The following is a 17,714-nucleotide window of genomic DNA, read 5'->3' on the forward strand; positions in this document are numbered from 1 at the left end:
GGAATCAGTGTGTTTTTACATGAGTAGAATGTGTCCTTTTATTTAAAATGCATTGTGGGGCCTGCCGGGTGTTTTTACATGAGTCGAATGTGTGCTTTTATTTAAAAATGCATCTCTGGGTTATTTGCGGGCATAGAAATTCGTTCTTTTCTCTCTCCCCCCCCCCCAATACAGTTTGGCCCACCGCATGGTCTGAGGGACGGTGGACTGGCCCACAGCTGAAAAAGGTTGCTGACCCCTGGTTTAGGTCATGGGTAGGCAAACTAAGGCCCGGGGGCCAGATCCAGCCAATCGCCTTCTAAATCTGGCCCATGGACGGTCCAGGAATCAACGTGTTTTTACATGAGTCGAATGTGTGCTTATATTTCAAATGCATCCCTGGGTTATTTGTGGAGCATAGGAATTCGTTCTTTTTTTCCCTCTTCAAAATATAATCCGGCCCCCCACAAGGTCTGAGGGACAGTGGACTGGCCCCCTGCTGAAATGGTTTGCTGACCCCTGGGCTTAGGCACACAACCCAACCTCTCCTCTCAGATTTGTGCACTTGGAGGGGGGGGGAGTGTGACCCGGCACCACCACACATGTGCCTGGAAATAAACGTTCCGCCAAATCCAAATGTTCAAAGCTGGCAATAAGAGGCTCCCCCACGCAACATAGAGCAGGACATAAGGAGAGTCTGCTGGATTAGGCCAAGGACTCATCTAGTCCAGCATCCTGTTTTCACAGCGGCCAACCAGGTGCCCCCAAGCAGGAGCAGAGGGCGGCAGCAGCAGCAGCAGCAGCAACTCTCCCCCCTCCCTGGACCACGGAAGAGCTCCAAATCCGCAATGGCATCCCCACCCCCTCTCCCCCCAAAAGTTCAGGTGCGGGGGGGGGTGCTGCTGCCTTTGCTTTTCCTTGATTAACCCTTGCAGGTGGATGGACTTTGGAAAGCAGGGAGGGGACGCCATCCAGGCCCACATCAGGAGGAGCTGCTTCCCCAGGAGAGGGGAGAACGCGAAGAGGGACCGGGAGCCGGGCGAGGCCGGGGGAGCAGATGGCCCGAGCGAAGGAGGAGGAGGAGGAGAGCAGGTGGAGGAGGAAGAAGGCAGCTGCTGCTGCTGCGAGAGGGGAGAGCGGGAGGGAGCCCCGGGGCGGGGAAGGGAAGCCGCCGATCCGAGGCGGAGTCGCCCCGCAGCGAGAAGCAAAACTTCCAAGCTGGCAGAAGTTTGGGCTGGTGGGGAGGAGGAGAAGGGGAGAGCGAAACGAAGGCAGCCGGGGAAGGAGGACGAGCAGCAGCAGCCGCAGCAGCTGGGGCTGGAGGGGCTGCCTCGGGGACGCCCACACGGGCTGGCAGCAGCAGCAGCCGCCGCCCTGCACAGGGGGGAGCGGGGCCTGCCTCGGCGGGGAGTCCGGGGGGCCCGGCAGGTGTCTCGGGGGGGGCGGTTGCCAGGCAACCGAGGCTGGTGCGGGCGGGGCTGCCCCTGGGGGAGCGGGCGGGGAGACCCCGGAGGACCCCCGGCCGGCCACTCGCTCGCTGGCTCCCTCACTCACTCACCTCGCTCCGTCTCCCGCTCGTCCGCCTCCGCCTCCTCTTCCTCGCGGCCGCCAAGGGCGGGGGGGGGGGGCCGGCCTGTCAGGCCTCCTTCCGGCCTGCGCGAGGGCGCCACGTGACCGCGAGGGGCGGGCCGGGGGCGAAGAGACCATGGAGACGAGGGGAGGGCTCGGGGCAGAGCGGCGCGCGACTCTCCGCTCCAGGCGCGGATCAGCGAGTTTCTCGAAAGGGGGGGGCCGAAATCCCGCAACTGCCAACCAACTGCCTTCAGGTCACGTGACGGCCGGCTCTTCGAGCGGGAGGGGGCGGAGAGGAGGTTCCAGTGCCCGAGAGTGCGCATGCGCGTTTGCGAAAAGGGGGCGAAAGACGCGGAAGCCGCGTGTTTGCTGGGGATCTCGAGAGATGCGCGTGGTTTATGGGAGGAGGAAGAGCCTTTGGCCGGGGAAGGGGGTCATTTGTTGCTCACGGCGACTTCGGCTCTGTTTCCAGGCTCTTATTTATTATTATTATTATTATTATTATTATTATTATTATTAATCCTTATTGCATTTTTAAAATTTACAAAAAGGAAGAAGAAAATAAATTAATCCTTACACCAGCATATACTGAAAAAGAAATAGGGGACCTAAAAAGAAAATATGAAAATGAAAATGAAAATAAAAAGATATTTGCCAAATATTAAATAAGAAAAAGATATTTGTCCAATGTGTTTCCAGGCTCTTAATCCGCCTCGAGGCTCTAACCGTGGAAAGGCGGCAGGCAAGGAAAACGGTGGCGCTTCTCCTCCTCCAGTTTTGGTTCTTCTTATTCCCGTTAATTACCTTTAGATACCGCCCTCCACCCGACGGATTTCTGCCTGGCGCCATTACCCTTTTCTGCCCCCGGCCCGCAGAAAAGAGCTCCAAGTGGCCCGCACTTTCCCCGGACTGCCTCTTTCCACCGCATTGTGCGCCCATCCCTCCGCGGGGACCCGATCCTGCCCGCTGGACTGAAGCAGCCGCGCAACCCCCACCCCACCCGCAGGATCACACCAGCTCTCCGGAGAAGCGGATCCCACGGAATCCAAGCAGAGCTGGCTGGCTTCCAAGTAAACGAGCTTAGGATCAGCAGCCGGGGCGGGCCAGGATCGCGTGCAAGCGCCCGGACTGTCGTCTGCCTGTCGTACTTTCCCCCTTCTAATAATTAGGCACCAGCTCTGCGTGGCCACCAGGTGGGGCTACGAGATCAAACCAACCGCATTTGCTTTGCGTTGGATGTTGGGTCGCAGAAGCAGCGATCCTTTCACTGGAGAGCTGTGAAAAACGCTTTAAATGCACTGATGGTTTCACCTATAGGATTATTAGTAATAATAGTAACTTTGCTGCTGACACGGACTCAAGGCACCTTGGAGCTAAAACAAAAAACAGCTAAAAGAAACCATTAAAATTGGAATAACCTTTTAAAAAAGACCAGACACATTTCTGTTAAGCATTGTTGGCAGGGACATCCCGAAGGCCTTTAGGGAGGGGTTCTTTTATGCAACAGCTGCAGCCCAGACTTTGGTGGCAAAGGGGTGGAAGGAAGAAGAAGTCCCAACAATAAGGAACTGGCAATATTAAGCTACAAGAATTTGCTGAGATGGTGCAGCTGACAAATAGCCTGAGAGGAAAAATGGGATAGATATAAAACATACGTTCAAAAATACAGTAAAGGTTTGTTATCTATGCTAGCATTTGATTGATGTTCGAGAGCGACTGAGTTGAGAAATAAGAACAAGAGCACATATTGTTATAGGAATGTATTAGATAAAATGTAAAAGAAATATACGATAATATGAGTACATTCATTTGTTAAAAAAAGGAATATACAATGGGATAGACAGGAAGTTGAATGTGTTGGTACGTATATGTTTTTGTTTTTTCTCTTTGTTTTTCTTTCTTTTTAGGTATATGAAGTGTGTAGATAATCTTGGTATACATGTTGGAAAATATGATAAGCTCTGTAATGTAATATGACAATGTTTGCCAATGTAATATAAGAATGCAAAAAAAAAAGAAACCATTAAAAAAAATTAAACATTAATTGAAGTAAAACCAGCTACACAAGCACCAGTATGTGCAGCTTCCCTCACAGGTTTAGGGTTTTGTTAGCGCACATCCGTGTGGATGCGGAAGCACACTTTCCAGCCTCACCTTCGAAAGGTGGCTGAGAGTCATCCTGTTTGTGGGTTGCAGGGCAACCTCAGCGCTTTTGCACAGCCCTGCAGGCAGGGAAGGAGGCAGCTGGAAAGAAAATCCACCCTGTTGCTCCAAGATACAAAAGTCTGCTGCTGACTGTGCCTCCTCCTTCCTGAGCAGCACAGGATGAAACCCCACCTCTAGGGGACCATCAGAAAGAATCCCAGGCCCTTCCCACCTCTTGCAGCAGTGAATAGACTTCCCAGCCCAGAGATAGAGAAAGCGTAAGCATCTGTCACAATAGATCCAATTATTTGCAAGGTCCGGCCCTGGCAGCCGGCACAGAATCCGCCCACAAAACCATGTCCTGCTCAGCGATTCTTTGCCATTTGCATTCTTGCGTCGACAAGGCAAGCAGCTTGTTCTCTCCCTCCGAACGAAGCAGCGTCCTTTGCCCAGCTCACCTGTGGCCAAACATCGTGCCTGGAAAGCGACTTCTGGGAGATCTGCACAGGCAGGGCCACCGCTGGCCGCGCAAAACCTTCAAAGAAAACACCTGGACACCTGATAAAGTTGATGTGGAGAGCCAGCCCTGCACTCTCAAAGGATGGCTCGCTGGATGTTTGCCCAGAGGGATTAAAGGCAGGAAGACAGGCAGTCACAAGGAGGTTGCTTTGAACCAAGCCACTCTCGTCTCCCTTCACTTGCCTGCTGGAACCTGGTAAGATTTGGACCTGGGAGCCCTGAAACTTTAACCTGCAGCCTTTCCTTCCTGTCCTCTTGCAGCTGCCTCATCAGGGGGGGGGGGCTTTCCTGCTCAGCAAAATTATGCGCGGAATCTGATCATACCAAACTGTTTTAAAGGCTGTCGAGTCAGCAGCAAAAGCGGAGCGGCGGCAGCTGGTTGGCAAATATATTAGAGCAGAGCCGCTGTGCTCGAGGAGGGGGATTATTTGCACTGTGCATTGGGCAAGAATCCGGCATGCCATTTGGGTGGAACATGTTGACCCAGTGCAAGGGTCAGATATAATGGACCTGGGCCCATGTGCCAACCTGTCCTGCCTGCTTGAGAATGGCAGCGGTCCCTCCAACACCACTGGCAGCGCCAGCGACGTCTTGGCCACCTCCTTCCTGGGATGCGCTCTGTCCGTCATGTGCGTCATCGGGGTGGTTGGAAACATCTACACGTTGGTGGTTGTCAACCTCTCCGTACGGCTGTCTGCCTCCATGTACGTTTACGTGGTCAACTTGGCCTTGGCCGATCTCCTATACCTGGCCACCATCCCCTTCGTCGTCTGCACCTACTTCGTGAAGGACTGGTACTTTGGCGACGTGGGCTGCAGGGTCCTCTTCGGCCTGGACCTGCTCACCATGCATGCCAGCATCTTCACTCTCACCATCATGAGCACAGAGAGGTACCTGGCGGTTGTCAAGCCCTTGGACTCGCTCCGGAGGCCTGGAGACTACCGGAGAACCATCACCTGCTCGGTCTGGCTCCTCTCCTTCCTCCTTGCCTTGCCCACCATGGTTCTCATCGACCTCCGGACGAGCAGCCAGGGAGGAGTGACCAAGCGCATGTGCCACCCTACTTGGCAGATGGGGGCCTACAAAGTCTACCTCACTGTCCTCTTCATCACCAGCATCTTGGCCCCTGGCCTAGTCATCTGCTACCTGTACATCAAGTTGGCCAGGACCTACTGGAGGTCTCAGGCAGCAGTCTTCAGTGCCAAGGCGATGAAGAGGTGCTCTCGGCAGAAGGTCCTGTACATGATATTTAGCATCATCCTTGCCTACTGGGCTTGCTTCATTCCCTTTTGGCTCTGGCAGCTGCTCAGCGTCTATCGCCGCCAGCCGAGCAGCCTTGCAAACACCACAGTGGCCTGCATCAATTTTTTTGTGACCTGCCTAGCTTACAGCAACAGCTGCATCAACCCTTTCCTCTACACTCTGCTCTCCAAGAAGTACAAGGAGTACTTAAGGGGTCGGCAGAGGAACGCCCTTGTCCTCATCAAGGTCAAGCCCAAGAGGGGTTCCTCGGGGGAATCAGTGTGGTCCGGAAGCCACACGTACACAGAGAGCTTGGCTGTGGCTCAGATGCAGGGAATTGGCAACAAGGAAGTCTTCTTGTGAAAAAGTGAGCAGTAGACAGGCCAGGCAGGGGGACAAGCGTTCAGCCACTCGACCAGCCTTGAGGGAAGAAGCCCTGTCCTGTGCCAAATTTCCCTACTTGATTGGCTGCTGGGAGCTACAGAAACCCACACAAAATACCTGTCCAGATCAGGCAACCCCCACTTCTGGAACATTTGTACAGTGATGTGTGGACAGTTGTTTGTGCAAAAGGCCTTCATACTCATGGAATTTGACAATAGTTTTGAAAATGTGCCTAGGAAAATCCAAGAGGAGAATGGTGTGTGTCTGTGTGAGTGTGTGTGTGTGTCTGAATAATCATGGGTCAAAACCTCAGCCCCACCATGGTCTATTATGGGATTTACTATACCTCCAAATAAGATTGCACAAGGCCACATCCTTTATAAAGGTAAAGGTAAAAGTACCCCTGCCCGTACGGGCCAGTCGTGACCGACTCTGGGGTTGTGCGCCCATCTCGCTTAAGAGACCAGGGGCCGGCGCTGTCCGAAGACACTTCCGGGTCACGTGGCCAGCGTGACGAAGCTGCTCTGGCAAGCCTGCACCAGCGCAGCACACGGAAACGCCTTTTACCTTCCCGCTATAAAGCGGTACCTATTTATCTACTTGCACTTAAGGCTGCTTTCGAACTGCTAGGTGGGCAGGAGCTGGGACCCAACGACGGGAGCTCACCCCGCCACGGGGATTCGAACCGCCGACCATACGATCGGCAAGTCCTAGGCGCTGAGGTTTTTACCACAGCGCCACCCGCGTCCCTACATCCTTTATAGGCAGAAGCAAATTGAGCACCTGTGTGCAAGCCCAAATACATGCAAGTTTCCATGATCTGAAGTTGCTGAATTGTGTTTTCATTGGTGTGTCAGATTTTCATCCCATACTTCATCCAAGAAGCAGTGTCGTCATGGCCCCCCCTTGCCCATTTAAGCTTTGCAACCACCCTGTGAGGTAGGCCAGGCTCAGAAATAGGAACTGGCGCCACACTGCAGCCAGTCCACTCTGGGGGCCCTGTGGGTCCCTTGGAAACTTATCAGGAGCTGTTGAATTGGAAGATCACAAAGGGAGGAACATGCATTCCTCTATGACCCACACACTGCATGGGGCTACGGGAGCGCATTATAACTGTTTGAAGACAGGGATGGGGAGTCTGTGCTGCTCCTCCACCAGCTGCTGTCAGGCTACAAACTCCCATCAGCACCAGCCAATGATCAGGGCTGATGGGAGCTGTAGTCCAACAGCAGCTGGAGCGGGGGCCCAGTGTCCCCTCATCTCCGAGGCTTCAGGCGGGCGATCAGTTCAATCAGGGAAACGATGCACGTTCAGCAGCAATGTGCACTGTTTGGTGGAAAGGGATCCCAGACAGGTTTGGTGACACGTGGCAGAATACGATCAGAAGCTGCTGCTCTTTCTCCTTCGCTGTCTGGTACTGTCTCCCTCCCAGTCCCCGAGATGCCACCACGCAGTTCCTTCAAAACCATGTAGTTCAGTGAAGTCTCTGGCTCAGTGCCCAAGTTCCCATGGCCTATTGTGCCTTGGCTATACAGGCAGAGTCTAAGCACGTGTAACTGAAACAATCACACTGTGTTTACATGCCCTGGGGGAACTCCGCTTGCCTGAGAACGTGCAGTGCAAAGCCTCGGCCTATTCTTTCCTGCTTCCATTCCCCCGCTATAAAGAAAGGTTGCAGCGTTTGGGATTTTCTCGCTTAGAGAAAAGGCAAGAGGCAGTAAAGACTTTTAATGTCAGGGTTGTGGATTCAAGTCCCTTGCTGTGCAAAAAGATTCCTGCACTGCAGGGGGTTGGACTAGATGACCCCGTGGTCCCTTCCAACTGTACAATTCTATGATCCTAAGTTCAAAAAATTATACATGCCATGGAGAGAGTAGATAGAGACAAGACAGGCCCAGGGTGGGGAATAGAATCAGATCTGCTGCCTTGAGCTCCTTGGAGGAAGGTGGGGGTACAAATGAAATGAAAGAAAATGGAATCCAGCTTCTGTGTTTTGGGTTTGCATGGCCAGCATGCAGGGGAGCCCACTTTCCTCTTTCCTAGAAAGAATGACCGGTTCTTATTCTTTGCATGCACCAATTCCTTATCTGAGAAAAGAAGAATTTCCCAAGTCTTCACCTGCTGTGGTCTCCTGCAGAGTCAAGTGTTTTTCTGAATCAGCTCAGCCGGGTGACGCAGATGCCCACTGCGCACATGGATTTAATAATTTATTGTTTTGTTGTTCCTATTTATTTCTGTTCTTCTCTTTCTGCTGAAAACTCCAATAAAACTTTTTAAAATTAAATTATTATTATCACTGGGAGGTTTTTTAAAGAAAAAAAGGTGCATGTACCTAGCATGAAGTTGTAACAGTAAGTGCCACACTTTTAACATGGGGGGGGGGAGGTTTTGATACTACGTACCCTTGAGTACGTAGGGACGCAGGTGGCGCTGTGGGTTAAAGCCTCAGCGCCTAGGACTTGCCGATCGAAAGGTCGCGGTTCGAATCCCTGTGGCGGGGTGCGCTCCCGCTGCTCGGTCCCAGCGCCTACCAACCTAGCAGTTCGAAAGCACCTCCGGGTGCAAGTAGATAAATAGGGACCGCTTACCAGCGGGAAGGTAAACGGCGTTTCCGTGTGTGGCTCTGGCTCGCCAGAGCAGCGATGTCACGCTGGCCACGTGACCCGGAAGTGTCTCCGGACAGCGCTGGCCCCTGGCCTCTTAAGTGAGATGGGCGCACAACCCCAGAGTCTGTCAAGACTGGCCCGTACGGGCAGGGTTTACCTTTACCTTTACCTTTACCCTTGAGTACCCCCAAAAAGAAGAACTGAATATTAATAATATCCCACCTTTCCTCCAACACATGGAAGCTAACACAGATAAAATACAGCAAGCTAAAAACGTAAGAGAAGACAATCATTAAAGTGTAATTAAAGCGCTAATAGAATTAAAACACAGCACCAGCCCTTTCCTCAAAAGCAGTCAGTTCCCAAAGGCCTGTTGGAATAGAAAAATCTTCACCTGCCGGCAGGAGGAAAGCAAGGAGATTGCTAGTGAAGCCCAACCTCCAGGCCTGGTGTCAGTAACCAAAAGGAATTAGCTGCTGGGGTCCCAGTAAGGCCCACCAACACTGATGCATGCAGTGACTTCCCTGGTGATGGGAGGAGCGTGTGGCCGTTCTACTGTCCTGCAATGGCCCCAATATCACATTGCAACAGGCCACTGTAAGAAATTAAAAACAGCCACAATCCACTACAGACCCACCAAGGGTCCCTGTTTTCCAGGGACAGTCCCAGATTTACAGAAGCCAATTTCTGATTTGATCTTGGAAAGTCCCACTTTTCCTTAGGGCACCCCTGTTTTCATCGGAGATATGTTGGAGTGTATGACTAGTTAAACCTGTGACTGGGCACCATCACAGCAAGAGGGGTCCCTGCTAAGGTCCCTTGCTAAGCTCCCCACCCGCCTTGAGCCAGCCCTGCCAACAAGCTGAGCTGATGCCCTGAGCAAGCATTTTTGTAATCTCCCCAAGATCCTCTGCAGTTCACAGGGGTTATGGGACCAACACAAAGGCAAGTCAACGTGAGGGAACTTGCCGGAGCTGGCAGGTCGGAGACTGTGCTCTTAGGAAAAGACACGTGCAACCCATCTAGCTCACGTGTCCAGTGTGCAAGCACAAACCTTCCAGGAGAGCACATGTGGAGTCGGGGAAGGGAAAGTAATGGTTACAGGCAAGCAGCCGGACAGGCGAGCTTTGTCCAAGTCGATCCATCAGCACGCCACTGTCATGCAAGTGCTTCTGCTCAGGACAAGCTTTGCCAGGGCCTGCAGTCTCAACCTGGGCACAATGACACCCTTTGTTCTATATCCAAGGAAGGAGGAGAACCAGCGAGAAGGCAGGCCAAGACCTTCTGTTCCTCCAAGCCCAAAAGAAAAAGAGAACATCCATCAGGAGTATTAATGACTCTGCCGTCCAGGAAGGAGCACCATCATTACTCTGCGTGTGCCCATAATAGGTCAGGTTTTGGAAGAGCACGTGGCTCTGGTGCATCTCGATTATAAGTCCACATACCCCTTTGCTTCCAAGCAGGGAGGAAATGTTCAGGGCAGCCATCATGTGGCAGGGTGCTTTTGGGAAGGAGAGCATGGGAGCCAGATTGCAAATCTATCCACAGTTTCTTTTTTAAAAAAACGAAACAAAACTGGCTTTCCTGACCCCACACACTTCTTATTGTGGCTCAACACCATCATTTTACGAGGATGTTCCTTCTCACAGGTGAGCAGGCAAGATGCTATATAAAAAGGGGCCAGACTTAAACGACAAAGAAAAATGCTTTGCATACTAGAGGTCCCATATTCAGGGCCAGGCACCTCTGGTTAAAAAGGATCTGCAGGGCAGGTGGTGGGAAAGAGCGGACAATACTATCCTAGATCAGGGAAAGCCATCATGGTACCTTCCAGATGTTGTGGGGATCCAGTTCCCACCAGCCCCAGTCACCACACCCAATGACAAAGGACGATGCGGGTGAGAGCTGGAGAGCTCTACGTGAGTTGCCCTGGTCAAAAGGAACAAATAATCTTACCTGGCCTAAGGTAGCTTCCTATTCACAATGAAAGCTAAAAGGATTAGTATTACATTTCTGGTGCATCTAACACACTAGTGGAAACATTTTAAAAGATTTTACACAAATTTAAAGTTGTGAGAGTTTATTGCATATGTAACAAAAATGAACATGACCTCCTGGGCCCAGCCTGCTATACAATCACGGTTTATTCCAGCTGGCTCCATAACCACGTTAAATAGAACTAGTATTTCTTTAAATACTTTGATTTAGACATAAAATGAAGAACATTAGTGTACAACTTTTTCACAAAATAAAATTTGCAATAAAAATGGTGAGAAGAGTAACAAGGAGTAGCAGCAATACTTAAAAACAAGACGTTACAAAATAATAAGTTAAAAAATACATTATAAAGTGGTTGAGGAACAAAAAAAAAGTTAACTGAGTAAGAACAAATATGTACTGCATTTCTGGAAAACTTTCTGTGCTCTACAGTGTAGTATACTGGGCAATGGACTAAGGAAGTGGGGGAAAGAGGCGTCTGAATGATAGTTGAGGTTTCATAAACCACACCCCATGCTGAACAAGCAGCCTCTTCAGAAACAAAAGGTTGCTCCAATATGTCAAGGTTAGACCTTGGGCTACTCACTCATACCTTTCCAATTCGTAACACAAAAGGAGTGGCAATTTCCTACATCCCTGAGTGCATAAATGAAGGATGATGCATTTCAGGGCAACTAAACAAAAGAGCAAACAAACAAACACAAAAACAGATGTGCGTCACTGACCTACACTGCTAGACATACTGGAGATTTTAGATTAAAGGAGACTTTGGATGTGATAAGCTGCTTGGGGGAAGAGGAAGCACGTAGCCCGGCTCTTGTTCCTCTGTCTCAACTGAAATAGCCCTTTCACCACCTCCTGCAGGGGGGAGAGGGGAAAGGTGTACTGCCGGCAAGTCAGTTGTGTAAGAGTAGGAAACTTCCTCTTCCCTTCACCACCTCCATCTGCCTTAGGGTAGACTTCCATGGACTTGCTGCAAGCCCGGAGGGCCTGAATCTACCAAGAGACCACTGCAGGGAAAATATAAAACCATCAAGTCTGTTGTGTGTCCTTTGGATGGTTTGACTGCTAAAAAGCTTTCAGCAAAGACTGTGCTGAAGCTCAGCAGATTGTAGCAGCAAGAATCCCACTTATATTTTATACCCTCTCTTGTTCAGGGAGGAGATGTGGAAGTTTCAGCCTGAGCAGAAGCAAGTGGTCTGTGCCGCTCTAGCCAGCACCCTGGGGAAAAAAACCTTTGGTCTACTTTTTTCCTTTGATCCCTGCTGCTGCTGCTGCTGCCTCAAGCTAAGATGCAGCAAACAGTCTGTTTGGGCTCTTGGGTGTTGGAACAGTGACACAAAATGTAAAGAATATCCTGGAGATAGAAGTCCCCCAATCTTCTGCACTATTATCACAGAGGCGCCATGTGCTCAGGGCCTGAACACGGACTCGGGGCCAATGCTCATGCTGCCCTTGGAGCATGCCTGCCACATCTGTGGCCACCTGCTCGCTTACTTCTCCATCTCAAATGTCGTTGGCATGGTGTGGGCTCCAACTGTACAGAAGCTGAAACCACATGGCAAGAGTCACATTAAGATTCACCTCCAGGTGAACAGTCGCCATTGCTAACTGTTGCTAATCTCACATGGGCAACCTGTTCAGCCTCTGTGCTCAAGGAAGACCTTTCACTTCCACCACCTCAGATTTGCATGGAAATGACTTGTGAAAACCTTTTTGTGTGACGTTCCTATCTCTACGAAACCTTGTGCATTCAAATTCCACTGACAGGGCTAATGGGTCCAATAACAACATCTGATCTCCACAGACATTTGGCAAGATCATGAGATTTCTATTATCCAGAGTACTACAAAGATGCTTAACCAAATATGTGAATCCAAAATCCCTCAAACCTCCTTGATACACTTCCCTTCCTAAATAACTTAGCTGTAGCTAACTGGTCCCTTAAGTGCGCCTGGATTCAAAAGGCAATTTCAAGTTAAACCTTAGCTCACCTAAAAAAATCCAACACTTAGCCACATGGTGCAAAAAACACAAAATAAAAAGAATTCCTTTCTCAAATATAATCCTCATGTGTCCATCACAAAAAAAATACGGTTAACAACAGGAAAGAAAGATTTTAGGACTCTGACAGATATCTACCTTAAATCTGTCATATCACAGTTTAAAGCTATTATCAAATTCAATGTTTTAAAAATAAAAATGAACAACAGAAATATCCTTGTAGGTAAAAGAACCATTTGACCCATGGCTGAACCCCAATGTCCTTACTTGTCCAAAGTAATGGTTAATATGCATCTTTGCTTAAAACAATTTTAATATATATATTGGGGGGGGGGAGTCTTATGAACTGAATCACAATTGATTACTAGTTGACCTTTTTGCCAAGAAAATGTTATGTTGTTAAAAACACTGCCTTGTTTCTTGTTGTGGAAACTGAAAACCTGTTTGATTTGGTTAACCCGACAGGGTTGATTCTCCTGTGTGAAACCAATGACTTGACACCAACCTTGAACATTAGCTTCAGATATATGAAAGTCAGGGTGGAGAAGAGTTTGAAAGCAGTACTCTGGGTTACTCAGTATCTGTAGGCTTAAAACCCCTGTGTTAGATCTTTATTATATATTCATCTTTCAACAGAGCCATTTTCCACTCCCAGTGGCTCAACGACGGAACTTGGTTCCATTAGTTTTGCTTTTAGCTATTTCCTCTTAAAAGAATTTCTGCAGTTTCAAGTAAAAAAAAAAAAGAATCTGAAAAAACAATGTCAGGAGAAAACTTTTTCAGGCTGCTGACAATGTGGCCCATTCCCCACTGCCACATTCTCTAACACAAGCCTTCAATCACACACAGAAGGGGAAGCAAGTCCACAGAACAAATCTGTCTCATGTACAAAGCATCCAGAATGAAAACTTACCTCCCAATTCAAGATGGCTTGGACTCCTCTGGATTCCTCTCTCTTAAGAGCCAAGCCACCACACTTGGACAAAAAGCTCCCTCTCAAGGAATAACCTTCAGCTGTCTGCACCTACGGAGCCGTTTCCTGCTAACTGTTCTTTAATGGGTATTCTGAAATGTGCAATTTGGAATCCCGGTGCCAGTCTCATTTCCATAGGATGCTTCTGGATGCTACAAGGGCTCAGGACTGCATTAAGACAAAACATCCAGATACACCTACCAGTTGAAAAGTCCTCAGCAAACTAATCTCAAGATACTCAACTACAGTTTGATACTCCTATAAAAAAAGACCACAGGTCATTGACCTTATCACAATATGTGTTACGAGTCTAGCAGAATATCTTGGGTAACCAAAACCAAATGCTGAACCTGGCTGCCTTTTGTTTCATGGGACATGGGGAAAAAATGGGGAGGGGGAATTTTTTGTAACAAAGGGGAGAAAAGTATGGTGGGGAACCCCCAACAAAAGCCCCCCCCCCAACACCACCACAGGAAGTAAGGAGAGGAAGCAGCCTCCCCTCCCCCAGTTGTCAAGCGTCGCAATGCTTTGGACAAAAGAAGTTCACAGCAAGCTTCTTCTTACAGCTTTTTGATTTGGTGGTCCATGAGCTAGTAGTATCTGTTTCCTTTGGTTGCCCAATCACTCCACTGCAAACCCACATGTCTCTTCCACAGCTGTCAGCAGCTTCTCATAAAGCTTCTCATAGGACTCATAAGGCGGAATGTCAATTCGGTTAAAGCTGCAGAAGGCAAGAGATTGGCGTTAGGGCCCTGCTGACACCAACTCAAAATACAACTCTTCACCCGGCCCTTGGAAAAGGCTGGTGTTTTGGTTTGGCCATTTGTATCTGCTGTATCGCTATGAGGAATTGTAACAGAATTCTGGCTTTTCCTAATGTTTAGCTGTTAATTGTTTGCTAGGAAAGATGCCAACCTTCACTAATACATTATTTCAAAGGCTTTCCGGGATCACAGAAATTGAAACAGCTGATGGCCCAATGAGAAGCCAGCCAGCAGTAAACAGGGCAGGATGCTTCCAATGGGAGCTTGCTGTTTTCTCTACAGCGTGGCTGCCTCCCCCAACCTGGTGCCAATGGGAAGTTTGGGACTACAAGTCCCACGGGTGCAAAGCAGTGGGGGGGGGAGAGGAGAGGTGGCTTTGGAGCAGAAAGGTGGACAGTGAGGCGAAAGCGAGGCCCCCTTTCTAGCACCTGGCTGCTTCTCCATTCTGAATTGGGCTCGTTCAAAGCAACCTATTTTTATTAAAGATTAGCTGCCACAAGCATTAACATGCATCATTTACTTAGGCCCTTACATCTGCAAACTGTTATTCAAAACATGGGTGTAATTAGCTGAATGGGCTCTTTGCTCATACAGCTTCCAACATTAATTGATTCTTTTTCTACTGTGTCATATAAAACATGGAATTAAAAACATTTAGAATCCATAGACTGCTGCCTCCACCATTCATGAATGTTTTAACAGTACTTTGCTGTATTTGAGTATGATTAAACTTTGACCAAAATAGCTCTAATCACTCTTTAACTTTCATTCCAACCATCTAATAATAAGGGAAGGTTTTCCTTTAGGTTTCTAGATGTACACCAAACATCACTACAACACAATTTACTTTTGGTAAAGCTTTGCTGCTTCATCTGGGCAGACCTGAGGGCACATTCGCACAGGCACACTTCACCACAGCTGGGTGGGCAGAAAAGCAGCCTTACCAAGTATGAGCTTTTGGAAGGTTGTCTGTATTTGCATCTATCAGGTGGATAGTGAAGAGCCTGGGTCCTGCGGCGCCTGTAGAACCTTGCAAACAGACATTCTAGTTAAGGCCCTTCAAAAACACAACTATGAACACACTAGTCATTCCTGACACGTATAAACCCTGACAGCAGCGAGGCAGAGATTGGGAAGTTACAGATCCTAAGCACAGAGGTGTGCATGTGCACACATACACACAGGCCAACGAGTCTAGAGAGAAACAAAATGGGAGTGAGCACACACACCCTTTGGCCAAGACCCTGGAAGGTTGCTGCCTGTTATGAGCAGACAGTATTGGACTAGAGGTACCAACGGACTGGCTCCAATATAAGGCAATTCCATGTGGTACAGATGGAACAATTCATGGTATAGCTAACAAAGGGCAGAATCATCAAGGAGGAACTGGTGGCAGGTTAACTGGGTAGCCCTCTGCACAAGCGTGCTAACTCAGCACCCCTATCAGTCACCTTGCAAAGCCTTGAAACCCTGGAGGGGAACCCGCGTGGAGCCCGTCACAAACTGCAGCAGCCTGGCCCTCCTCTCCTCATCAAAGGCTTCCACCGCTTGCCAGAACCACTTGACAATATTGCTGTCTCCCATGCAGTGCTTCAGGCGTGTGTTGGACTTCCAGTCATTCAAGTCGATCTTATCCAAGCCACCTATGATGAGCTGATGGATCAGAAATACACAATGTAAGGGGCAGAACGTTTATAGATTTGAAATATGGGTGGGTGGGTGAGTTGTATGCTGTTTTACTGGCTGCTGTGTTGCTCTTTTATTATTTCTGTTATTGTGAAACTGTCATGCGACTGTTGATTTTGTGATATACTGTTTTCTCTGTGTGTGGAAAGACGCTGTACAAATCAGGAGCCACACATTCACACCTTCTGCCGCAGAGTGCACAAGTATTTACAACTTGGACGCGGGTGGTGCTGTTGGTTAAACCATAGAGCCTAGGACTTGCCGATCAGAAGGTTGGCGGTTCGAATCCCCAAGACGGGGTGAGCTACCGTTGCTCGGTCCCTGCTCCTGCCAACCTAGCAGTTCAAAAGCACGTCAAAGTGCAAGTAGATAAATAGGAACAGCTCCAGAGAGAGGGTAAATGCCATTTCTGTGCGCTGCTCTGGTTTGCCAGAAGCGGCTGAGTCATGCTGACCACATGACCCGAAAAAACTGTCTGCAGACAAACGGCGGCTCCTCGGCTTGTAGAGCGAGATGAGCGCCGCAACCCCAGAGTTGTTTGCGACTGGACCTAACGGTCAGGGGTACCCTTACCTTTTACACACAAACAGAACTCTCTGTATCCACTATGCACACCATTTAATTCCACAGTTAAGTGTCTTTCCTAGGTTTTTGAATTTCATTTCCTCCTGGATATTGGACTGGCCAAACCTTTTATGTGCTGATTACTTGTTGTTGTATTGTTGTTGACATCCATTTGTCTCGTGAGAGAATAGGGGCGCTTAGGGGGTTGAAGTCAAACCACTGTATTAGCAGCACCTAAGCAACTTTCCCAGGGCACAAGCTTGGGCAGCATGTCTGGGGATCCTGGCACCAGCTTGGCTGCAGGAGTTGCTGGAAGGAGGCGTACAAGGCACCATCCAACTATTACTAAAATACAAGTAATACCACCAATCTACGATAATAACTGAACATCAAACTGCTGTGAGAAATGAAAAATAGATACTGCCTTGAGATCAGAAGCGTTTTGACCCAGTGGATCTTCCTAAGTGATCGAGAATTTTTTAACAAAGATTTGATCACAAAAAATAGCTGTTTGGTTAATCTGTATTGACAATGAGGTGAGTCGACCACTCAAAGCCATCAAATTGCTATGCACACCTGGAGATCATGAAGGTATGTCAGCCAATACAAAAAGGTTCCACTTTCCTAATGGTGCCCAAACGTCTGGTTTTGGGGGCATTTTATTATCCTGGGGAGATAGTTTTGTCCTCACCCAGCTCAGTATTTTTGTCTAGCTTTGGAGGTTGGAGTTTGCATATCCTTTTCCTGCATTTTGTTGATGTGCAAAAGCAGCCACTCAACTATCTTTTCTTATGGGTGTACGTAGAACATCAGTGTTCTTTAAGCAGTAGTGAGGAGCAAAGAGCAGGCTTAGCATGCCTAGTAGCTTCAGGCAAAACTGTCCCATTCAATATGAAAAGGAGGATTCCTCCCCCCTCCCCCAGGGCACTTAACAGAACACAGGAACCACACCGTAATTTGAATGGAGAAAAGGATGCAATACCTCAAGCTCCTTCTGGTCAAAAGGCTTCAGTAGGTGTTGAGGAATAAGTTCATTAAAGCCTTTCTGAAGAGCCAGGAACTGGGCCTCAATTCCTCTCATGAACCGCCAGTTAACGTACAACCTGGGGACAGGGAGCGAATCAAAAGTGAGAACTGAATGCAGAAGCCTTCAAGTGAAATATAACTTGCAGCAAAATAGGTACACTCAAGATTTTGCTTTTCCCCCCCTAGGAACTCCCAAACGAGGAATACTTTGGGAGGAGCAAACAATATTTTTTGCAGGGATCTCATCCCTGT

The 17,714-nt window shown here is 48.9% G+C and overlaps 2 protein-coding genes and 1 pseudogene across 5 annotated transcripts in view; 1 reads left to right on the top strand and 2 right to left on the bottom strand.

Annotated features, from left to right (window-relative positions):
- RNF216 (ring finger protein 216) overlaps positions 1-1,600 on the bottom strand; it is an 88,246-nt gene extending 86,646 nt beyond the window's left edge. Inside the window, exon 1 of the mRNA XM_079953717.1 lies at positions 1,538-1,600. The gene's annotated coding sequence lies outside the window, so the exon portion shown is untranslated. The remainder of the gene's footprint in view (positions 1-1,537) is intronic.
- A 1,966-nt stretch (positions 1,601-3,566) lies between these two features.
- On the top strand, positions 3,567-6,051 carry LOC307203566 (urotensin-2 receptor pseudogene; annotated as a pseudogene). Its single transcript has one exon. The product of its transcript is annotated as a urotensin-2 receptor pseudogene (transcript).
- Positions 6,052-10,510: 4,459 nt separating this feature from the next.
- SMURF1 (SMAD specific E3 ubiquitin protein ligase 1) overlaps positions 10,511-17,714 on the bottom strand; it is a 49,444-nt gene continuing 42,240 nt past the window's right edge. For 2 of the 3 annotated variants that reach the window (XM_079953790.1, XM_079953788.1), the window contains 4 exons: positions 17,419-17,539; positions 15,638-15,839; positions 15,131-15,215; positions 10,511-14,143 (listed from right to left, as the gene is read on the bottom strand). In XM_079953790.1, coding sequence (XP_079809916.1) covers positions 14,044-14,143; positions 15,131-15,215; positions 15,638-15,839; positions 17,419-17,539 — 508 coding nt within the window. In that variant the 3' untranslated portion in view covers positions 10,511-14,043. The remainder of the gene's footprint in view (positions 14,144-15,130; positions 15,216-15,637; positions 15,840-17,418; positions 17,540-17,714) is intronic. The other variant, XM_079953789.1, reaches the window with a different exon arrangement.

The sequence above is a fragment of the Podarcis cretensis genome (genome assembly GCF_951804945.1).
Source record: "Podarcis cretensis genome assembly, chromosome: 14".
Classification (NCBI taxonomy): domain Eukaryota; kingdom Metazoa; phylum Chordata; class Lepidosauria; order Squamata; family Lacertidae; genus Podarcis; species Podarcis cretensis.